Here is a 21,593-nt window from a genome sequence, read left to right as displayed (position 1 = left end):
CATCCATCCACCTCATCCTAGGACGTCCCCTCATGTTCACTCCCTCCACATCTGCCTTCCATACCTCTTTTACTAGTCTTTCTTCACTCATTCTTTCCATGTGTCCAAACCATCCTAATATTCTTTCATCAACCCTATCTCCCAAATCCTTTTTCACCCCTGTTCTCCTCCTCACCTCCTCATTTCTCACTCTATCCAGCCTAGTAACCCCCACCATACTTCTCAGACACCTCATCTCAAACACATTCAAACTCCTTCTCTCTTCTTCTCTTATGTTCCACGTTTCTGCCCCATACAGTGCTGTTGGCACAATCACTCCTTCATATAGTCTCCTCTTCGCATCCATTCCCAAATGTCTATTCCTCATTACACTCTTTAATCCACCAAGGCATTTACTCGCTTCTCTCAATCTACATTCTACCTCCACCTTCACTCCACCTTTTCCTGCTACACTTGCACCCAAGTATCTAAAAATATCCACTTCCTCCAGTCGCTCTCCCTTAATGTTCACTTCCAGTCTACTGCCACTTTCACCCCTTGTACATCTCATCACCTTACTTTTACCCACATTTATCTTTAGCTTTCTTCTATCACATACTCTCCCAAACTCTGCCACCAGCTTCCTCAATCCCTCCTCTGACCCTGCCACAAGCGCAGTGTCGTCCGCAAACAACAGCTGGCTCACCTCCCACTTTTCTCCATTTTCTTTAACCATCTCCAATCCCTGACCCACTACCCTAGCATTCACCTCTCGCACCACTCCATCCATGTATAAGTTGAACAGCCAGGGCGACATAACGCATCCTTGACGAAGTCCCACCTTTACTTCAAACCACTCACTCTCTCCATTTCTAATCCTGACACAAGCTCTACTACTCTCATAAAAACTCTTGACAGCTCCCAGAAGCTTTCCTCCTATTCCATAAATCTGCATAACCTCCCACAGTGCCTTTCTGTCTACCCTATCATAAGCCTTTTCCAGATCCATAAAAGCCCAAAAAACATCCTTCCCCTTTCCTATAGCTTTCTCACATATGTCTTACCACAAAGATCTGATCTACACAACCTCTACCTGTCCTAAATCCACACTGTTCCTCACCAATTACTCCTTCTGTTCCTCTCCTAATCCTCTCAATTAAGATCCTCCCATAAGCCTTCCCTACTACACTTAACAGGCTAATCCCTCTGAAACTATTTCATTCACACTTGTCCCCTTTTCCCTTGTAAAGAGGAACTATACAGGCACTTCTCCAGTCCTCCGGTACTCTACCCTCTCTCCAGCAAACATTAAATAACCTCACCAACCAGTCCACCATCACTGAACCTCCCTTTTTCAGACATTCTGCATGGCATCCATCCAGACCAGGTGCCTTACCTGCTTTCATCATCTTTACAACTGCCTTCACCTCATCCTTCCTTATTTCTCCTCCATTCTCCTCACTCATCACTCTCATTTTCTTCGCATTTCCCACTGCAGCTATCTTTCCTTCCCTATCCTCCTTCACACTTAGCAACTCCCTAAAATATTCTGCCCATCTTCCCCTTACTGCCATCTCTTCCATTATCATCTCTCCATCTGTACCTTTTACCTTTTCTTCCCTACTGTATATTTTACTTCCAATAAACTTTTTTTAGATCATATTTCCTACAAACTATTTAAGCTACAAAGTAATAAGGGACCAACGCACAACATGAGTCATTTACCGGTACATGTAGTTCCGACTTTTTCTTAGTTGTGTGCTGATTGATGCCTAAACTGACACTTAATTTAGTGACAAATCAACAGATTTCCCAGCGGTGGCTCCGGCCAATGAAAAATACTTCTCCATGTAACCTTGTTCACATGATACTAAGTAATTAATCGCCGTTATTTCATTGGTTTATTTTTACTAACATTAATTATCGTAGTCTATGCAAATATTTGGGATCCGTAAAACAGCATTGGTACCAACATCATGAACGTTGGCCGTTTTAGCTCACCCGGAATATGTGAGATCAGGGCCGAGATTGACAGTTCTATTGCCAATCTAGCCTACACCTACACCTACATCTAGCCTACACCCTCTTGCGAGAGTTTAAACTAAACGTCACTTCAGTAAAGACACTTATGAACCGAAACATAGTTGCTGCATGGCGATAAAAACTTGTACACGGTGATAAAAACTTGAACACGGTGATAAAAACTTGTAAGATGAAGTATTTCCTCAGGATAGTAAATTACAATTTTTCTGTAAAAATCCGAAATTTTTCATGTACATTTTGTATTCAATAAACTTTTCATGGCTCAAATTTCCCACAAAACAATGGACCAACGCAAGCAGGAGTCGCATACATGCAGTTCACGAGCTTTAGCCACCAGTGACTTTTCCTGGCATGCGCATTATACGTCGGTGCGCGCTATCTGTGTACTGAGATAACGAAGGGCATGGGTGCGCATTATAACCCGATGCGCATTTTAAGCCGGAAAATACGGTAAATGATGTATGGAAGGCAGAGGTGGAAAGATACATAAGGTGACCAAGGATGAGATGGATGGATGGGGTAAAAGGGGCACTGGGAAAGAGGGGAATGGCTGTTGAGGAAGAGAGAAAATAGAAGATTGGGGTGAGTGGAGAATGGTTGTGTATGGATGATGCAGTGATGCATGGGAGTGGATGAGGGAGTATATGTGAATGATATTATGACACAGCCTGAAGGGATTTCTCCCAGCCTGCTCTTTTTCTGCATAAGGGGATGGAGGGGGGGGGGGTTGTCAATTAAATGAAGCAGCCTTGCAGTGGATGTGCTGTCTTGATGCATTGCTTCTGACCCAGGGCAGTGGGCAAGATGCAGGGATAACCAGTCACCCAGGAGGAGCCAAGATAAGAGGGAGGAGGGTGAGTGGGAGTGGAGTATGTGAGGATGGAATGAGTGTAGTGGATTTTATGCCTTTGTTTTAGGCTACCTCCCTTGTAAGGGAAAAAAAAAAGCCATTTGTTTATGTATGTACAACGGAGATAACCAAAGTCAAAAGGCATAATGCTACTCCCACCTATTTCATCCCTACCCACTCCACTCCCATTCACCACCCCTCTCTCCCTCCCTCTTTTCTTGGTGCCTCCTGGATCACAGGTCATCCCTGCATCTCGCCTCGTGTCCTGGGTCAGAATCAAGACGCAACACATCCAGAGCAATGCTGCTTCATTTAATTGGCAACAAGACAACAAAGAACCTAAAATATAGCTAAGAACCTGAAAGCCCAATTAGACACACTCAAAAAGTAAAATGTAAGCCTTGCCCCAGAAATTATCCATAACATTGCTCACTACAGACCATCATGGTAATGTGCAATTAAACAGCCAAACCCTTTCATTGGAAATGAACTCTAAAATTCTAGGGTTTGCTTTTGATACTTCTGACTGTTGGATCATACATCAAACACCTAGCAGTTGAAATCAACAGGTAAGTTATTGATTCTGTTAAATGTCGCAAACTCCCCTGTCTGAAGGCTAGGACTTTGTAGTGTGGAATTAAATGAACCATGCCTTTGGCCCAACTCACTGGATTGCCTACTAGAATAAATCACAAGCACAGGATTTGTACAATAGAAGTTAAGTTGAGAGTTGAGAATAGATGGAGAAAGAAGGGGAGGTGCTTAGAGTAACCTGCTTACATGAGAAAGAAAAAGAAGTACAAGAAGCTGAGAGAGGCATAGGAGGGAGTGAAGGATAGAGTAGAACTAAGAGTGGAGGAGGAATGGAGATAGTTCAAGGAGGGAGTCACAAGGTGTGCAAAGTTGGTGTGTGGAAAAATGAGGACTGGAGGAAATGGAAGGAAGGATAGTGTGTGGTGGGTTGAAGCAAACAAGGTTGTAAAAGATGAAGTGAACATTCACAGACTGGTTACAAAATAAGATGAAAGAATCTTATGAGAGGTACACAGAAAAGCACAAGATAAAGGAGAGCAGATGTGAAATGGGGTAAGATTATGACAGAAAATTTTGAAAATAATAAAAATGTTTTGGAAAGAAATGAGAGGAAGAGGAGGTGAATCAAAGAGAAGAAAAGGTAAAAGGTGTAGATGGAGAGATGATAATGGAAGAGAAGGCAGTAAGAGGAAGATGGGTAGAGTATTTTATGGAGTTGCTAAATGTGGAGGAGGATAGGGAGGGAAAGGTAGCTGCAGTTGGAAGCACTAAGAACACGAGTGATGAATGAGGAAAATGGAGGACAAATAAGGAAAGATGAGGTAAAAGCAGTTATTAAAATGATGAGAGCAGGTAAGGATTGGATAGGTGTCATGTGGAGTGTCTAAAAAAGGGAGGTACAGTGATTGTGGACTGGCTGGTGAGGTTTAATGTTTGTCTAAAAGAGTGCCACAGGACAGGAACAGTGCCTGTATAGTTCCACTTTACAAGGGAAAAGGGGACAAGTGTCAGTGTTGTAGTTTCAGAGGAATTGGTTTGTTGAGTGTAGTTGGGAAGGCTTATGGGAGGGTTTTGATTGAGATGATTAGGAGAGGAACAGAGGGAGTAATTGAAGAACTGGGTTTAGGACAAGTATGGGTTGTGTGGATCAGATTTGTTTTGGTAAGGCAGGTATGCGAGACAGCTTTAGGATTTTTTTTTTTGTTAAGGCTTAAGACAGGGTAGAGAGGAAGGCACTGAGGTATTGCAGATAAACTGGATGGGAGGAAAGCTGTTAAGAGCAGTCAAGAGTTTTTATGATAGTAGTAGAGATGTGGGTAAAAGTAAGGTGATGAGGTGTTCAAGGGGTGAGAGCAACTGGAGGATGTGGATAGTTTTCGATACTTGGGTGCAAATGTGGCAGGAAAAGGCAGAGTGGAGGTGGAGGTAGAATGTAGATTGAGAGAAGTGAGTAAATGCCTTGGTGGATTAAAAAGTGTAATGAGGAATAGATATTTGGGAATGGATGCTAAGAGGAGACTGTATGAAGGAGTGATTGTGCCCACAGCACTGTATGGGGCAGAAACATAGAACATAAGAGAGGAAGAGAGAAGGAGTTTGAATGTGTTTGAGATGAGGTGTCTGAGAAGTATGATGGGGGTTACTAGGCTAGATAGAGTGAGAAATGAGGAGGAGAACAGGGGTGGAAAGGGGGTTGGGAGATAGGGTTGATGAAAGAGTATTAGTATGGTTTGGACACATGGAAAGAATGAGTGAAGAAAGACTAGTAAAAGAGGTATGGAAGACAGATGTGGGGGTGTGTGAATATGAGGGAACGTCCTAGGATGAGTTGGATGGATGGGGTGAAGGGGGCTTTGGGGAAGAGGGGAATGTCTGTTGAGGAAGGATGGGAGAGGACAGAAGACGGGTGAATGGAGAATGGTTGTAAATGGATGATGTGATGCATGAGGTGGAATGGGCGGGGGATGGGGGGTGAGGTAGTATGGGCGAGCAAATTTTGCTGCAGCCCAAAGGGATTTCTCTCCATCTTCTCCTTTTATGCATGGGGGGTCACCGATTTAATGATGAGATGTACAAATGGAGAGGATGGCAGCAAATTGGAAGTGAGTATTAAGGGAGAGAGATTGGAGGAAATGGATAGTTTTAGATACTTAGGGAGAATGTGGTGGGAAAGGGAAAAGTGGAGGTGGAGGTAGAATGTAGAGCTAAGTAAATGCCTTGGATTAAAAAGTGTAATGAGAACAGATATTTGGGAATGGATGCTAAGAGGAGATTGTATGAAGGGGTAACTGTGCCGACAGCACTGTATGGGGCAGAAACATGGAACATAAAAGAGGAAAAGTAAATGTGTTTGAGAAGTATGGTAGGCAATTCACTCGAAGAATCTCAGTCGATCCTGCATTTTTGGTTGGCACCCCTGCTCACCCTTCCCCCACTGAGCTGGCTGAAACCTCAATCTTCCTTAAAAAATATTCACATTTCTTCATTTAGCTCAGTGACTATACAAGTTACATGAATTTCATGTACATCTAGGGATGGAGCCGTCTTTGTTCACCTATTTCAAAGCTTTCCATCTTGATAGTACAAAGTAATTATAGTGAGTATAAGATAATGCCTTTACTTTATACATGGATGAGGTGGTGCAAGAGATAAATGCAAGGGTGGTGTGTCAGGGATTGGAGATGGTTAAAGAAAATGGAGAAATATTTAGATATGATAAAGTTTGTGAATTGCATCATAGCAAACTTTTTCATATCTAAATATTTCAATTTCCGATCCAAGTTTTACTCTTCTCACCATATATGTTGGAACAACCATATTCAAAGACTCAAGAAGATGATGAATATGAGATAATGAAAGCCTTAATCTAATTGAGATGCAAAAAACCATGAGCGGTATGTACTCAAGTCATATTCAATTTTGACTTATGAGATTGATTGGGGTGGAGGGAGGGAGGGAGCAAGACACTGTGCTTCCTGCCACCTGTCCAGTATCAAAAGATAATTATATAAACCTTTCATTTTCTCTTTTATGTGTCACTTTATGGGATATGTGAAAGCACAGTCTATTCATGACTATTTTATATCACAGAAGACATGTTAAATTTTATGACCAGCCCCATAATGACTGGACACAGCAATAGTAAGTTAAATGCTGTATAAACATTAAAATTGTTTCTTATCTTATACATACATACATATACCAAGGCTTTTTCCCCCTTCCAAGGGAGGTAGCCAAAAAGGGAAAGGCATAAAAACACTCCCACCCATTTCATCCCTAAATACACTTATCTTATACTCACTATAATTATTCTCTTTGCACTATAGAGATAAAAAGCTTTAAAATTGATGAACGAAGACTGCTCCATCCCAAGATGTACATGAAATTCATGTAACATATATAGTCACTGAGCTAAGTGAAGAACTATGAATATATTTTAAGGAAGACTGAGGTTTCAGCCAGCTCAGCGGAAGAAGGGTGAGCAGGGCTGCCAACTGAAAATGCAGGATCGACTGAGATTCTTTGAGTGAATTGCCTATAGGCTACATAGTGAGAAATGAGGATAGTGGGGGTGGAAAGGGAGATGGGGTTGATGAAAGAGTATTGGGATGGTTTGGACACATGGAAAGAATAAGTGAAGAAAGATTAGTAAAAGAGGTGTGGAAGGCAGAAGTGGAGGGAGTGAACATGAGGACGACCAAGGATGAGATGGATGGATGGGGTAAAAGGGGCATTGGGAAAGAGGGGGATGTTTGTTGAGGAGGGAAAAGGACAGAAGATAGGTGTGAGTGGAGAATGGTTGTGTATGGATGATACTGTGATACAAGGGAGTGGATAGAGGGGGGAGGGTGCAGCTATGTTGATGCAGCCCGAAGAGATTTCTCCCTGTCTTTTTTTTCTTCCATGAGAGGATGGAGAGGTGGGTTGCCAATTAAATGAAGTGGCCTTGCTGTGTCTACCTGCACTGATTCTGACCCAGGGCAGTGGGCAAGATGCAGGGATGTCCCATCATCCAGTAGGAGCCATGAAAAGAGGGAGGGAGGGGTGGTGAATGGGAAAAAGCCCTTGGTATATGTACAGACATATACCAATGGCTTTTTCCCCTTTAAAAGGGAGGTAGCCAAAAACTTTTTCCCCTTTAGAAGGGAGGTAGCCAAAAACAGTCATAAAATCCACTCCAACTGAATCCTTCCCCCACATACTCTACTCTCATTCACCCCTCTTCCTCCCTCTTAGCACTTCCTGGATGATGGGTCATCCCTGCATCTTGTCCACTGCTCTGGGTCAGAAGCAATGTAGCTAGACACACCACATCCACAGCAAGGCCACTTCATTTAATTGGCGACCCCTATCTCCATCCCCTCATGCAGAAAAAGAAGACTGGGAGAAATTCCTTTGGGCTGTGTCAAAATATCATTCACTCATATTCCCCCCCATCCCCAACCCACTCCCTTCCTTGCATCACAGCATTATCTATACACAACCATTCTCCACTCACCCCTATCTTCTGTCTTCCCCATTCCTTCCTCAACAGACATTCCCCTCTTTCCCAATGCCCCTTTTACCCCATCCATCCATCTCATCCTTGGTTGCCCCCTCATGTTCATCCCTTCCACCTCTGCCTTTCACACCTCTCTTACTAATCTTTCTTCACTTACCAACCAACCAAAAGTTGGTGTGTGTATATATATATATATATATATATATATATATATATATATTTATATATATATATATATATATATATATATATATATATATATATGTGAACAATGGGCAGCTTTGCTCTCCACAAGGACCACCACATGCAAGTATCTGTTATAGGTCCCTTGATATTTGAAAGAAGCAGAAAGAAAGAACTTACACACTTAGAGATGTAGTGTTAAAAAAGTAAGATAAGGGTTACAAGGACAGATAGCATGAGAAATACAGTCAGGCAGAGAGCAGGTGTGGAAAGTTCCAACAAACAGTGGATCACAATGTGCTGGAATGTTTAATGTTATGGAAAGGATGAATATACAAGTGTGGAATGTACAAGTGGATATAGGGAACTTGAGAAATAGGTGGATGGACTGGGTGAAAAAGGCACTGGATGCAAAAGGAAGTCTATCAAGCAAGGAAAGAAAAGGGCAAGAGATAAATGCTGGTAGTGGAGAGTGGTAGTGAATGGATGAGGAAACAATGTGATCTGATGGAATTTCTTCTTGTCTGCTTTGTATATTTCTTGAATAGATGAGATGAGGGGTTGCCATATAATGCAGTTGAGATAAATCATTTTCAGCGGTTGGGGTCTATTGAGGAGGTGCTGTGTATTGCTATTTTGCCCAAGACCCATGTTGTGTGACTGAGGACAATGATGACCTTTCATTCACAAGAAGCCAAGATGGGAATGACAATGGATTTTTGGATAGGTGCATGCTTCAATTTGGTCATCCCTTTTATATGGGGGAAATGACTTTTTGGTATATAACTGGAACAAGGAAAGCATGATATAATATGAATGTTGCTAGGCTCACCTATAATATTTTCCAGATACAGCCTGTAAATCTTGGCTTAAGGCAGCATATATTGTGGTCTGTGCTCCTTGTCTTGGAGTCTTCAGGAATAACCATAGGATAGGACGAGCAAATACTGCTGCAATCCAGCTCTTAGCAATGGACATATGGCGGCTTAAGTCTGTATTGACAATTCCAGGGTGTACAGCATTGGACGTGACTCCTGTTCCTGAAGTGGAAAACAAACAAAATTAAGTTTTTCACATTAAAGTTCATATTATACAGTAATTGTATAAAAATCAGAGCAAAATATAACTACATAAATACATACATATACCAAGGCTTTTTCCCCCTTACAAGGGAGGTAGCCAAAAAGGAAAAGGCATAAAATCATTCCCACCCATTCCATCCCTGAATACACTCCACATCCCTCCACCCTCCCTCTTATCTTAGCACCTCCCGGATGACGGGTCATCCCTGCACCTTGTCCACTGCCCTGGGTCAGAAGCAGTGTCGCAAGATGCAGCACATCCACAGCAAGGCCGCTTCATTAAATCGGCGACCCCCCCCTCTCCGTCCCCCCCGTGACGTTGAGAATTCCTCTTGGGATTTCTCGGGTGTACTGATTTAGACCAACAAGCATCAGAACGACTACACCATTTTTTATTAACCCCCAAGAAGACCAAGGCATGGGGCCTTAGAACAATCTCAAGAGAGAATAGAAAAGAGGGAAAAGTGGGGGGGGAGGTGACAGTCCAAACCATCCTAATACTCTTTCATCAACCCTATCTCCCAGCTCCCTTTCCACCCCTGTTCTCCTCCTCACCTCATTTCTCACTCTAGCCTAGTAACCCCCATCATACTTCTCAGACACCTGATCTCAAACACATTCAAACTCCTCTCTTCCTCTCTTATGTTCCATGTTTCTGCCCCCATACAGTGCTGTTGGCACAATCACTCCTTCATACAGTCTCCTCTTAGCATCCATTCCCAAATGCCTATTCCTCATTACACTTTTTAATCCACCAAGTCATTTACTCGCTTCTCTCAATCTACATTCTTCCTCCACCTCCACTCCACCTTTTCCTGCCACATTTGCACCCAAGTATCTAAAACTATCCACTTCCTCCAGTCGCTCTCCCTTAATGCTCACTTCCAGTCTGCTGCCACTTTCACCCCTTGTACATCTCATCACCTTACTTTTACCCACATTTATCTTCAGCTTTCTTCTATCACACACTCTCCCAAACTGTGTCACCAACTTCCTCAATCCCTCCTCTGATCCTGCTACAAGCGCAGTGTCGTCCGCAAACAACAGCTGGCTCACCTCCCACTTTTCTCCATTTTCTTTAACCATCTCCAATCCCTGACCCACCACCCTTGCATTTACCTCTCGCACTACCCCATCCATGTATAAGTTGAACAGCCAGGACAACATAACGCATCCCTAACGAAGTCCTACCTTTACCTCGAACCACTCACTCTCTCCATTTCTAATCCTGACACAAGCTCTACTACATACATATACCAAGGCTTTTTCCCCCTTACAAGGGAGGTAGCCAAAAAGGAAAAGGCATTAAATCATTCCCACCCATTCCATCCCTGAATACATTCCACACCCCTCCACCCTCCCTCTTATCTTAGCACCTGGATGACGGGTCATCCCTGTACCTTGTCCACTGCCCTGGGTCAGAAGCTGTGTCGCAAGACACAGCACATCCACAGCAAGGCCGCTTCATTAAATCGGCGACCCCCCCTCTCTGTCCCCCCATGCATAAAAGGAGAAGACAGGGAGAAGTCCCTTTGGGCTGCATCAAATTTTGCTCACACATACTACCTCACCCCCCATCCCCCCATCCCCCAAGCTCTTACTACTCTCATAAAAATTCTTGACAGCTCCTAGAAGCTTTCCTCCTATCCCGTATATCCGCAAAACCTCCCACAGTGCCTTTCTGTCTACCCTGTCGTAAGCCTTTTCCAGATCCATAAAAGCCCAAAAAACATCCTTCCCCTTTCCTAGAGCTTTCTCACATACCTGTCTTTCTTACCACAAAAATCTGATCTACACAACCTCTACTCGTCCTAAATCCACACTGTTCCTCACCAATTACTCCCTCTGTTCTTCTCCTAATCCTCTCAATCAAGATCCTCCCATAAGCCTTCCCAACTACACTTAACAAGCTAATCCCTCTGAAACTACTACATTCACACTTGTCCCCTTTTCCCTTGTAAAGTGGAACTATACAGGCACTCCTCCTGTCCTCCGGCACTCTACCCTCTCTCCAGCAAACATTAAATAACCTCACCAGCCAGTCCACCATCACTGTACCTTTTTTTTTTTAGACATTCTGCATGGCATCCATCCAGACCAGGTGCCTTACCTGCTTTCATCATCTTAACAACTGCCTTCACTTCATCCTTCCTTATTTCTCCTCAAAAATATCTCACTACATTGGCTACGTCGACACTGAGTGCACCCTTGCAGGGTGCGCAGGAAATTGGAGGGATGCAGTGATGTTATGCAGCCAGCCCAAACTTGTGACTAAATTAAATTACTCTCATCTATGCCATTTTTTTTTAGACACGAGTTTCATCCGCCCCTGCTCACCTGGCCTAAACTTTTGTCAAGCACTGTAGTTTCACTCAATGCCAACACATTTATTTTACTCTCATCTGTACCACATCCACGCACATTGAAAAACCCAAACCTTAGGGTTCTGTTTGGAAAACTCCTCCCAGACCCTTTTATGCCTTTGTTTTTTTTTTAGGAATGTCCTCTCTGGTGCTACAGAGAGTAGGATGCCTAGTCCTATCCCTATCCCATCTTTATCGTCTTGTACAACTCAAGTGGGAACACTCTATGGCAGTATTCTTCTCCCCTACATCAGGGTTTGGTGAAAAATGGAAATAAATATTCAGAGAAGTGGTACAGGACAGTATTAAGTATGGGGGGACAGTATAATGGAGGAACATTTGCAGTATAATAAAGTATCATCATTTCTTTATGAATAGAGATTTCCTCTATCACAAAATAATGTGTGGCTCTGGTCCATAGGAGAACCCCATATAGACCCTAAACTATCAGCTGCATGCTACTGAGGAGCTTTTAACCTCACAATAACATGCAGCCAATACCCTAGATGGGGTAAATAAAATGAAAACCAATATGGCAGTTTGTGAAGGGGGCCCCATAGGGTCCCTTGCAAGGTACAGGGGCAAAGGGAGGGTGATGCTCAACCACCCCTCTCTAACCCCAGCACTTTTTCTATTTTAAGTGCATATCTGTGCATATTCTAGGTGCATTAGCTGTCTGGGAAGTACTCTTTAGTTAAGGTAATATGCTGAGTAGTTTTCAGAAATACATAATGTTCAGTTGGATCCCTATGTTCTTTTCACTGACATGTTTTACAAAGTACACATACACACTATATACCTAATTTACACTGAATGATGTAATATTGCATGTTGCAGCTCCAAAAAAATCCACATGGTTCAATGCATGCTATTGCTGATAAAATTCGGCCCAATGAAATTTGTAACAATCACCACATTACTCTTGTACACACCTTCACATCAAGTCATGCAACGCTATACAAATGGAATCTTCTATGTACCAGGAAGTGAAATTTCATACACTGCAGTCAAATAATCTCAAAACTCATATCGACAAAAAGATTTCAGTCACAACAAAATCATTACTTGAATATGATTCATTCAATTGGAATAAAAGGAGAGAAAAAAAAAATTAGATCATTGCCAGGAAAACAAAAATAATTGGAATTCAGATTTAAATCTGAAGAATATCATGTCAGTTTCATAGATCATTGAACTGGAGGGAGTTCCCTAGAAAAAAAAAAGAAAAAAAAAAAGAAAAAAGAAAAAAAAGAAAAGGGAAATCTTCCTGAAAACCTGTAAAAGCCTTGAAAAGGAAATAAACAAGTACTCACCTTTTAATCTCTGTGCAAGCTCCAGTGTGAAGAGTATATTGGCAAGCTTACTCTGAGCATAAGCATCAGCTGCATCATAATTGTTGGCACTGTTCAAGTCCTCAAAGTTTATTTTACCCCTTGTATGTGCCACACTTGATACATTAATAATTCTACTTGGTGCACTTTCCTGAAAACAAATGCTGTAGATTAGGAACCCAACTTTTGATGGCTCTTTACTTTTACAGTATAAGAATCAGGGTAAGTCAAGAGGAGATTGTTTATACAGGAAGAATGTCTTGATTCAATTTACAAAGGAAAAAGAAGCAAGCTTGAATGTAAGAATTGTTAGAATCATAATAAAACAGATAATGAGGAAAACAGAAGATATGAGATAACAGTGTTGTTTTCACAAAGGAAGAGTATGAAGACATGATTACTTTAGGGTTTCTAGAGAGAAAAAAAAAAGAAGACTACCCATTTTCTGGATGATAAAAAAAAAAAAAAAAAAAAAAAAAAAAAAGACAATATGGTAGATGGGAAATGATACTGTGACATCATTAGAAATGTATTTAGTGAAGGGAAATTTTTAAAAATAGTAAAGCCATTATGAGGGATTGAAACTTGTGAAATATTAATTACTGACCCAAGTTTCACTGAAAGGAAACCCTCAGCAGTAGCTGGCAATAGTCCTCAAGCCCTTCCACAGATTTTTCCAGGAAGGAAATTTGAGTTACTATTTATGTTGTATTACCTCCCTTGTAAAGGAGGAGGAAGCCCTTGGTATATTTACCTGGTTGTATTTACCTAGTTGTATTTTACGGGACTAGAGCTATGCTCATTTTGACCCGTTTTTATATCTCTCCACATCCAGTTTGCTTTTGAATTCATGTATAGTTCTGGCATGAGCTGTTTCACTGTTCAATTTGTTCCAGACATCAATCACTCTGCGTGGAAAACTGTTCTTTTTCAAATCTCTTCTGTAGCTGTCTTTCTTTAGTTTCTTTGTGTGTCCTCTTGTTTCTCTTTGGTCCCATCTTAATAGATCATCTCTATCAAGAACTTCCTTTCCTTTCATAATTCTGAAAATGGTCAACAAATCGCCTCTCTCCCTTCTCTGCTCTAATGTTGTCAGTTGTAATTTCTCCAATCTTTGTTCGTATGTCAAATTTGATAGTGTAGGTGCCATCTTAGTCGCTGCTCTTTGGATTCTTTCTAATTTCTTTGTGCTAGGTGCCCACATTGATATAGCATATTCTAGTTTCAGTCTTATCAATGTAACAATTAATTTCTTAACCATCTCTTCATCCATGTAGTCCAATGCCACCTTCATTGATCTTAACGAATTTTAAGTCTCTCCAAATATCTTGTTTACATGTTTGTCAGGTGTCAAGTCACTTGAGATGATTATTCCTAGGTCCCTCTCTGAGTTAACTTTCTTTACTTCTTTGTCTCCAATCATATATTTTCCTGAAACTCTATTTTTGGCTTTTCCAAACTCCATTATGCTACATTTCTTAATGTTGAAATTCATTTCATATTTCTGACTCCATTCCCATACTTTATGTAGTAACAATTTGCAATCTTCTGTTTTCACTCTCTTGAGCAATTTAGCATCGTCAGCAAAGAAATTCATGTAACAATTCACTCCTTTGTCCATATCATTTATGTATATGGCAAACATTAAGGGAGCCAAAACAGAGCCCTGAGGGACACCACTTTTTACTTCTTCCCATTTCAAGTTTTTATCTCTAAGTACCACTCTCATCTTTCTTCCATTTAGAAAGTCCGTGATCCATTCCAACAGCCTGCCTTGAATTCCTCCTATTTTTTCAATTTTGTTAATTAATTTTTTGTGTGGTACCTTGTCAAAAGCCTTTTGCAGATCCAGGAAGGCGCAGTCCGCCCAACCATCTCTTTCTTGTATTATTTCAATCAGTCTCAAGTAAAAGCATAATTTTTATTAGGTTTCCTTTAAAGAGTTCACTCTAAGCACCTCCCTACCTTTTGTCCTTTTCCTCTTTCTCCATCTATCCTCCACTCTCAACTTACCTTCCACCAAAAAATTATCTGATATTCCCCCACTCTCTCCCCTTAGAACTTGTACATCCTTAACTCTTCCTATTATACTCCTATCTACCACTACATAGTCCATTAATGCTCTATCTACCACCCTTCCATCCACCACCCTCTCCCATGTGTACTTATGCTTGACTTTCTTCCGAAACACTGTATTTGCTATCATCAACTCTCTAGACACATCTGCACCATCAACTCTCCACTACGATTCTTTTCTGGAACTCCACATTTCCCAACCACTCCGTCAATTGGTTCATTTCCTACCCTAGCATTAAGGTCTCCCTATACTACTACTATATATTAAGAAACCCATGAAAACTTATTCCTCTTGTCCCCTAATTATTAGCCCACCAACACGTAGCAATATTATAATTACATCTTATAATCATAATTACCCCTATGATAAATATTAACCTACACCTAAAATTGTTAAATATGCACTATAAACTGTGAAAATTATGCATTTAAGAATATATATATATTGGATTAAGTATCTGTACTAATAAAAAATTGTAGTGGAGAGTTGGTGATGCGTCTTGAAAGAGAGTTGATGATAGCAAATACAGTGTTTTGGAAGAAAGTCAAGCATAAGTTCACATGGGAGAGGGTGGTGGATGGAAGGGTAGTAGATAGAGCATTAATGGATTATATAGTGGTAACTGGGAGTATAGTAGGAAGAGTTAAGGATGTACATGTTCTACGGGGAGAGAGTGGGAGTACTGTATATCAGATATTTTTTTGGAGGGTAAGTTGAGAGTGGAGAATAGGTGGAGAAAGAGGAAAAGGGCAGAAGGTAGGGAGGTACTTAGAGTGAACTGCTTATATGAGAAAGAAAAGGAGAATGAGTATAGGAAGAAGTTGAGAGAGGAGTGGGAGGGAGTGAAAGATAGAGTAGAACTAGGAGTGGAGGAGGAATGGGGATGGTTCAAGGAGGGAGTCATAAGGTGTGTAAAGATGGTATGTGTAACAAACAGGATGGGAGGAAATAGAAGGAAGGGTAGTGAGTGGTGGGATGAGGAAACAAAGAAGGGTGTAGAAGAGAAGAAACAGTCTTTCATAGATTGGTTACAAATTAGGATAAGGAAATCATATGAGAGGTACAAAGTAAAGAGAAATAAAGCATAAGATAAAGGAGGCAAAGGGGAGAGCAGATGTGAAATGGGGTAAGATTATGATAGAAAATTTTGAAAGTAATAAAAAAAAAATTCTGAAAAGAAATTAAGAACGGAAGAGGTGAAATGGGGTAAGATTATGACAGAAAATTTTTAAAGTAATAAAAAAAATTCTGGAAAGAAATTAAGAGAGGAAGAGGTGAATCCAGTAGAGGAGAAAAGGTAAAAGGTGCAGATAGAGATGATAATGGAAGAGAAGGCAGTGAAAAGAAGGTGGGCAGAGTATTTTAGGGAGTTGCTAAATGTGAAGGAGGATAGGGAAAGGTAGTTGTAGTGGGAAGCGCTAAGAAAATGACCGTGATGAGTGAGGAAAATGGAGGAGAAATAAGGAAAGATGAAGTGAAGGCAGTTGTTAATATGAGAGCAGGTAAGGCACCTGGGATGGCTGGATGTCATACAGAATGTCTGAAAAATGGAGGTACAGTGACTGGCTGGTGAGGTTATTTAATGTTTGTTTAAGAGAGGGTAGAGTGCCGGAGGACTGGAGGAGTGCCTGTATAGTTCCACTTTACAAGGGAAAAGGGAACAAGTGTGAGTGTAGTATTTTCAGAGGGATCAGTCTGTTAATTATAGTTGGGAAGGCTTATGGGAGGGTCTTGATTGAAAGGATTAGGAGAGGAACAGAGGGATTAGGAATGGTAGGGGTTGCGAAGATCAGATTTTTGTGGTATGATAGATGTGTGAGAAAGCTATAGGAAAAGGTAAGGATGTTTTTTGGGCTTTTATGGATCTGGAAAAGGCTTATGACAGGGTAGACAGGAAGGCACTGTGAAAAGTATTGCAGATATATAGGATAGGAGGAAAGCTGTTAAGAGCCGTCAAGAGTTTTTACAACAGTAGTAGAGTTTCTGTTGGGATTAGAAATGGATAGAGTGAGTGGTTTAAGGCAAAGGTGAAACTTCATCAAGGATGTGTTATGTTGCCCTGGCTGTTCAATTTATACATGGATGGGGTGGTGCAAGAGGTAAATGTATGGGTAGTGGGTCAGGGATTGGAGATGGTTAGAGACAATAGAGAAAAGTGGGAGATAAGCCAGTTGTTGTTTGCTGACATTGAGCTTGTAGCAGGATCAGAGGAGGGATTGAGGAAGTTAGTGACAGAGTATGGGAGGGTGTGCAAAAAAAAGGAAGTTGAAGATAAATGTGGGTAAAAGTAAGGTAGTTGTTCCTAAATACCTGGTTTGGACACTTGGAAAGAATGAGTGAAGAATGACTAGTAAAAGAGGTGTGGAAGGCAGATGTGGAAGGAGTAAACATAAGGGGGCAACCTAGGATGAGATGGATGGATGGGTTAAAAGGGGCTTTGCGAAAGAGGGGAATGTCTGTTTGAGGAAGAACAGGAGAGGACAGAAGATAGGGGTGAATGGTGAGGGGTTTAGTATGGATGATGCTGTGATGCATGAGGGGTGAGGGAGTATGTATGAAAAATAAATTGATGCAGCCCGAACGGATTTCTCCCCGTCTTCTTTTTTGCATGAAGGGATGGAGAGGGGAATTGCTGATTAATGAAGCAGCCTTGCTGTGAATGTGCTGTATCTTGTGACACTGCTTCTGACCCAGGGCAATGGACAAGATGCAGGGATGTCCCATCATCCAGAAGGTGTCAAGATAAGAGGGAGGGAAGAGGGTAGAGGGGAGTGGAGTATGTACGGGATGGAATGAGTGGTCGTTTCTATGCCTTTGTTTTTTTGGCTACCTCTCTTGTATGGGGGGAAAAAAACCTTTGGTATATGTATGTAGTAATAACTTGTGAAAATATGCATTTGCATTCACATAATGGCTAAATTTTGCATTTACGAATGTACCCATCAAGAAAAGAGATGTCGCCTCACCATGGGCATTGTGAGGCTTGCAGTCCACATTCTGTAAACCAAATCACCAGACTAAACTTTTAAGACCCACTGCAGGACATAGTTTCATCTGGTGATTCAATTCACGGACTGGTGACAGGTGACAGCACTTTTGTTGGTGGATACATAAGGGAATGCATAATTACCCTAAGCCTAATACTATTTAAATATCTAATATTCAATCTTAGGCATAGAACAGACAATGTATACAGCTGAAATAAAAAATCATTTGCAAGAAAAATGTGAAGCAGGGATAGAGGAGCTGTGTCTAACCTCAAGCAAATAGTTCATCTGTCAAATTTAAAACCCTGGGATGAGTAAAAAAATGTTCATGTCAATGTTGCCAAACTTTTTACCTAATTTGATGTTTTCTTCTGTACTATAAAATATAATTTGTGATAAAGGACGAAAATATTCTGCTTTAGAAAGATCATTGGTTGTTTTTATTTCATTCATGAAAGTTTAGAGTACCACTTGAGTCTGGTTTGAAATATAGAATGACAGTGCTAGTTAATAATCTAACATTCTATCCAAGTATAAATTATCAAATCTAAATTGATTATTACTCTGTGGTGGGGGAAAAGAATACTGCCATCAAGTATTTCCACTTGGATCGTAAGAGGTGAGAAAAAAGGGATGGGGATTGGGGCCAGGCATCCTTCTCCCTGTAGCCCCACAGGGGACATTCCTAAAAAAAGTAAAGGCATACGAGGGTCTAGGAGTTTTCCGACCAGCACCCTAAGGTTTGGGTCTTTTAATATGCGTGGATGTGGTACAGATGAGAGTAAAAGGGAAGAGATAGGTAGTATGTTTGTGAGAAGAAAGATGGATGTGTTGGCTTTGAGTGAAACTACAACCACTCCTCGTTTAACGACGACAATTGGGATCAGCGCGCCGTCGTTAACCGAATTGGTCGTTAAGCGAAAGTGTATACATATACATGTGCTGTATGTACAATGTCCAGCAATACATGTATCTTTATTTTCGTGTATTTTCCCTCTTTTATACAGTACATTAAAGCTTTTACTGTTTATTTACGGTGGTTAGGTTCCTAAAATTACTGTATACAGGTAAACGTCGACTTACGATGGCATTAGGTTTCGATAGAGCCATCGTAAGACGATTTCATCGTAAGTCGATCCCCAATTTGTGTATCACTCTGTTCCGTGGCCACTGTACCTAGCCTACCTGTATATTAACCACCAGAGATACTGAATATAGCCTATTAAACATGTACAGTAGTTTATTTAATTATTTTTATCCTTTTTACCATATTCAAATACTATAATATGTATTTTCAGTACGGAACTTAAATCTCGCGGGCAGCAGCCAATGCCAGCCGTACGACGTGTCGTAATAATACTCGCATCATAAAATATAGTCACCGCTTATATCGATCGTTCTCTCTTTCACCCGCGAATTTTGAAAACCACAGAGAATGGGATTTAGGGCACATTTGAGAGAATGTAAAAACACAGGGGCGACTACAATAAATATAATCAAGACGCCGATATGGCAGCGTCGCGAATCCACTTGCTCCTCATGACGCCTACGTGTGCGGCACCGTATGGAAGGGGTTAAATTATCATATCGTCGTCGTCGTCGTCGTCATCGTAAAGTCGAACAATCGTAAGTCGCGGCCATCGTAAGTCGACGTTTACCTGTATGACCAAATCCGCGTATGCTGACATTCCATATTGAATACCGGGGTATTTTTTTAGTTTCGACCATGGGCGCAATATAGCAATAGAAAATTAATTATTAATTTTGTAAATTAAAATGTATCAACGTAATATGCAATTTTGTGGGCAGAAATGAAAGTAAAAAATACCTTGCTACAAGAAAATATGCTAATGAACGAAGTCGGTAGCATAGGCTCGGGACGCCATCTTGTCGTCTGCCAACGTCTCTCACGAGGACGAGCTGGATGACATTTAATTTGCAGGTAATGATTTATTAACACAGGTTAGGTTAGTTTAGTTTAGACGAATTAATTTATCATCCTTTCATTTCTTCGACATCGGCATCTATCATAACAAACATGGTGTACCATTCGTCCGACATGACTTTGTTACTTACGAAATCTGTTTTAGCATTTTTTTTTTCATTTCCGCTCACAAAATTGCATATTACGTTGATACATTATAATTTACAAAATTAATAATTAATTTTCTATTGCTATATTGCGCCCATGGTCGAAACTAAAAATTTACCACTACCGGTATACACTGTACCCCAGGTAGTTTTTGCAGCTTGCAGGATGGTAATGTAGACCTAAGCTTCAGAACACTTTACCTCACAGCTAATATCCACCGTACATGTTCATTTATAACATCATACAAATTTGCCTCAGCCAACTTAATTATCGTACACGACGTCGTAACTTCGGGAGATTTACGTTAAACGACGTCATAAAGCCCGTCGTTACTCCGAGTTGTCGTTAACCGAATAGGTCGTTAAACGAGGAGTGGGTGTATGTTGAAAGGGTAGGGCGAGTGTAAGTTTGGGAGTATCAGTGGGAGGTTATCAGGAGTGAAGAGAGGGCAAGGGAGGGAAGGGGAGGCTATACTAGTAAGTGAAGAGATAGGTAAACGTGTAGTGGAGTGGAAGGAGGTTTCCTCAAGGACAATGTGGATGAAGGTGAAACTGGGAAAGGAGATGTGGGTCTTTGTAAGTGCATATGGGCCTGGCAGTGAGAAGAGTGTAGAAGAAAGGGAGGCTTTTTGGATAGATTTAACCACTTCCATATGGTGACGCATACGTAGGCGGCATGAGGAGCATGTGGGTACTCGATGATGCCGACGTCGCCATCTTGATTATATTTATTGTAGTCGTACCTACGTAATTTCCATTCTCTCTAAACTGGCTTCATCAATTTTCTATGGTTATCAAAATACACGGGTGAAAGAGAACGAATGATTGAGCACTGACTTTATTTTTTATAATGCGATTATTATGATGCAACATCGCACGTCAGGCAGCTAATGCTGCCAGACGTGCGATGTACCCCGGAGTGAAGAGGTTAAATGAGTGCATAGAGGGATTAGGGAGAAAAGTCAATGTAATAGTACTGGGAGACTTTAATGCTAGGGTAGGAAATGATCCAATTGATGGAGTGGTTGGGAAATGTGGAGTTCCAGAAAAGAATTGTAGTGGAGAGTTGATGGTGGAGATGTGTCTAGAAACAGAGTTGATGATAGCAAATGCAGTGTTTCGGAAGAAAGTCAAGCATAAGTACAAGTACACATGGGAGAGGGTGGTGGATGGAAGGGTGGTAGATAGAGCGTTAATGGATTATATAGTGGTAGATAAGAATATGATAGGAAGAGTTAAGGGTGTACATGTGCTAAGGGGAGAGGGTGGGGGAATATCAGATAATTTTTTGGTGGAAGGTAAGTTGAGAGTGGAGGATAGATGAAGAGGAAAAGGACAAAAGGTAGGAGGTGCTTAGAGTGAACTCTTTAAATGGAAAGGAGTACAAGAAGATGCTGAGGGAGGAGTGGGAGGGAGTGAAGGATAGAGTAGAGCTAGGAGTGGAGGTGGAATGGGGATGGTTCAAGGAGGGAGTCACAAAGTGTGCAAAGATGGTGTGTGGAACAAGAAGGACAGGAGGAAATAGAAGGAAGTGTAGTGAATGGTGGGATGAGGAAATGAAGAAGGTTGTAG

The 21,593-nt window shown here is 41.2% G+C and overlaps 1 protein-coding gene across 3 annotated transcripts in view; it reads right to left on the bottom strand.

Moving 5' to 3' along the window:
* The window catches only part of LOC143031609 (retinol dehydrogenase 13-like), a 60,071-nt gene that overhangs the window by 7,667 nt on the left and 30,811 nt on the right, over positions 1-21,593 (bottom strand). For all 3 annotated transcript variants that reach the window (XM_076195730.1, XM_076195801.1, XM_076195873.1), the window contains exons 5-6: positions 12,849-13,017; positions 8,923-9,130 (exon numbers count right to left, since the gene is read on the bottom strand). In XM_076195730.1, the coding sequence (XP_076051845.1) occupies positions 8,923-9,130; positions 12,849-13,017 (377 nt within the window). The remainder of the gene's footprint in view (positions 1-8,922; positions 9,131-12,848; positions 13,018-21,593) is intronic.

Source organism: Oratosquilla oratoria, chromosome 1, assembly GCF_046742065.1.
Source record: "Oratosquilla oratoria isolate Oo_2021 chromosome 1, ASM4674206v1, whole genome shotgun sequence".
Classification (NCBI taxonomy): domain Eukaryota; kingdom Metazoa; phylum Arthropoda; class Malacostraca; order Stomatopoda; family Squillidae; genus Oratosquilla; species Oratosquilla oratoria.
This window is presented reverse-complemented; position numbering and strand designations above follow the sequence as displayed.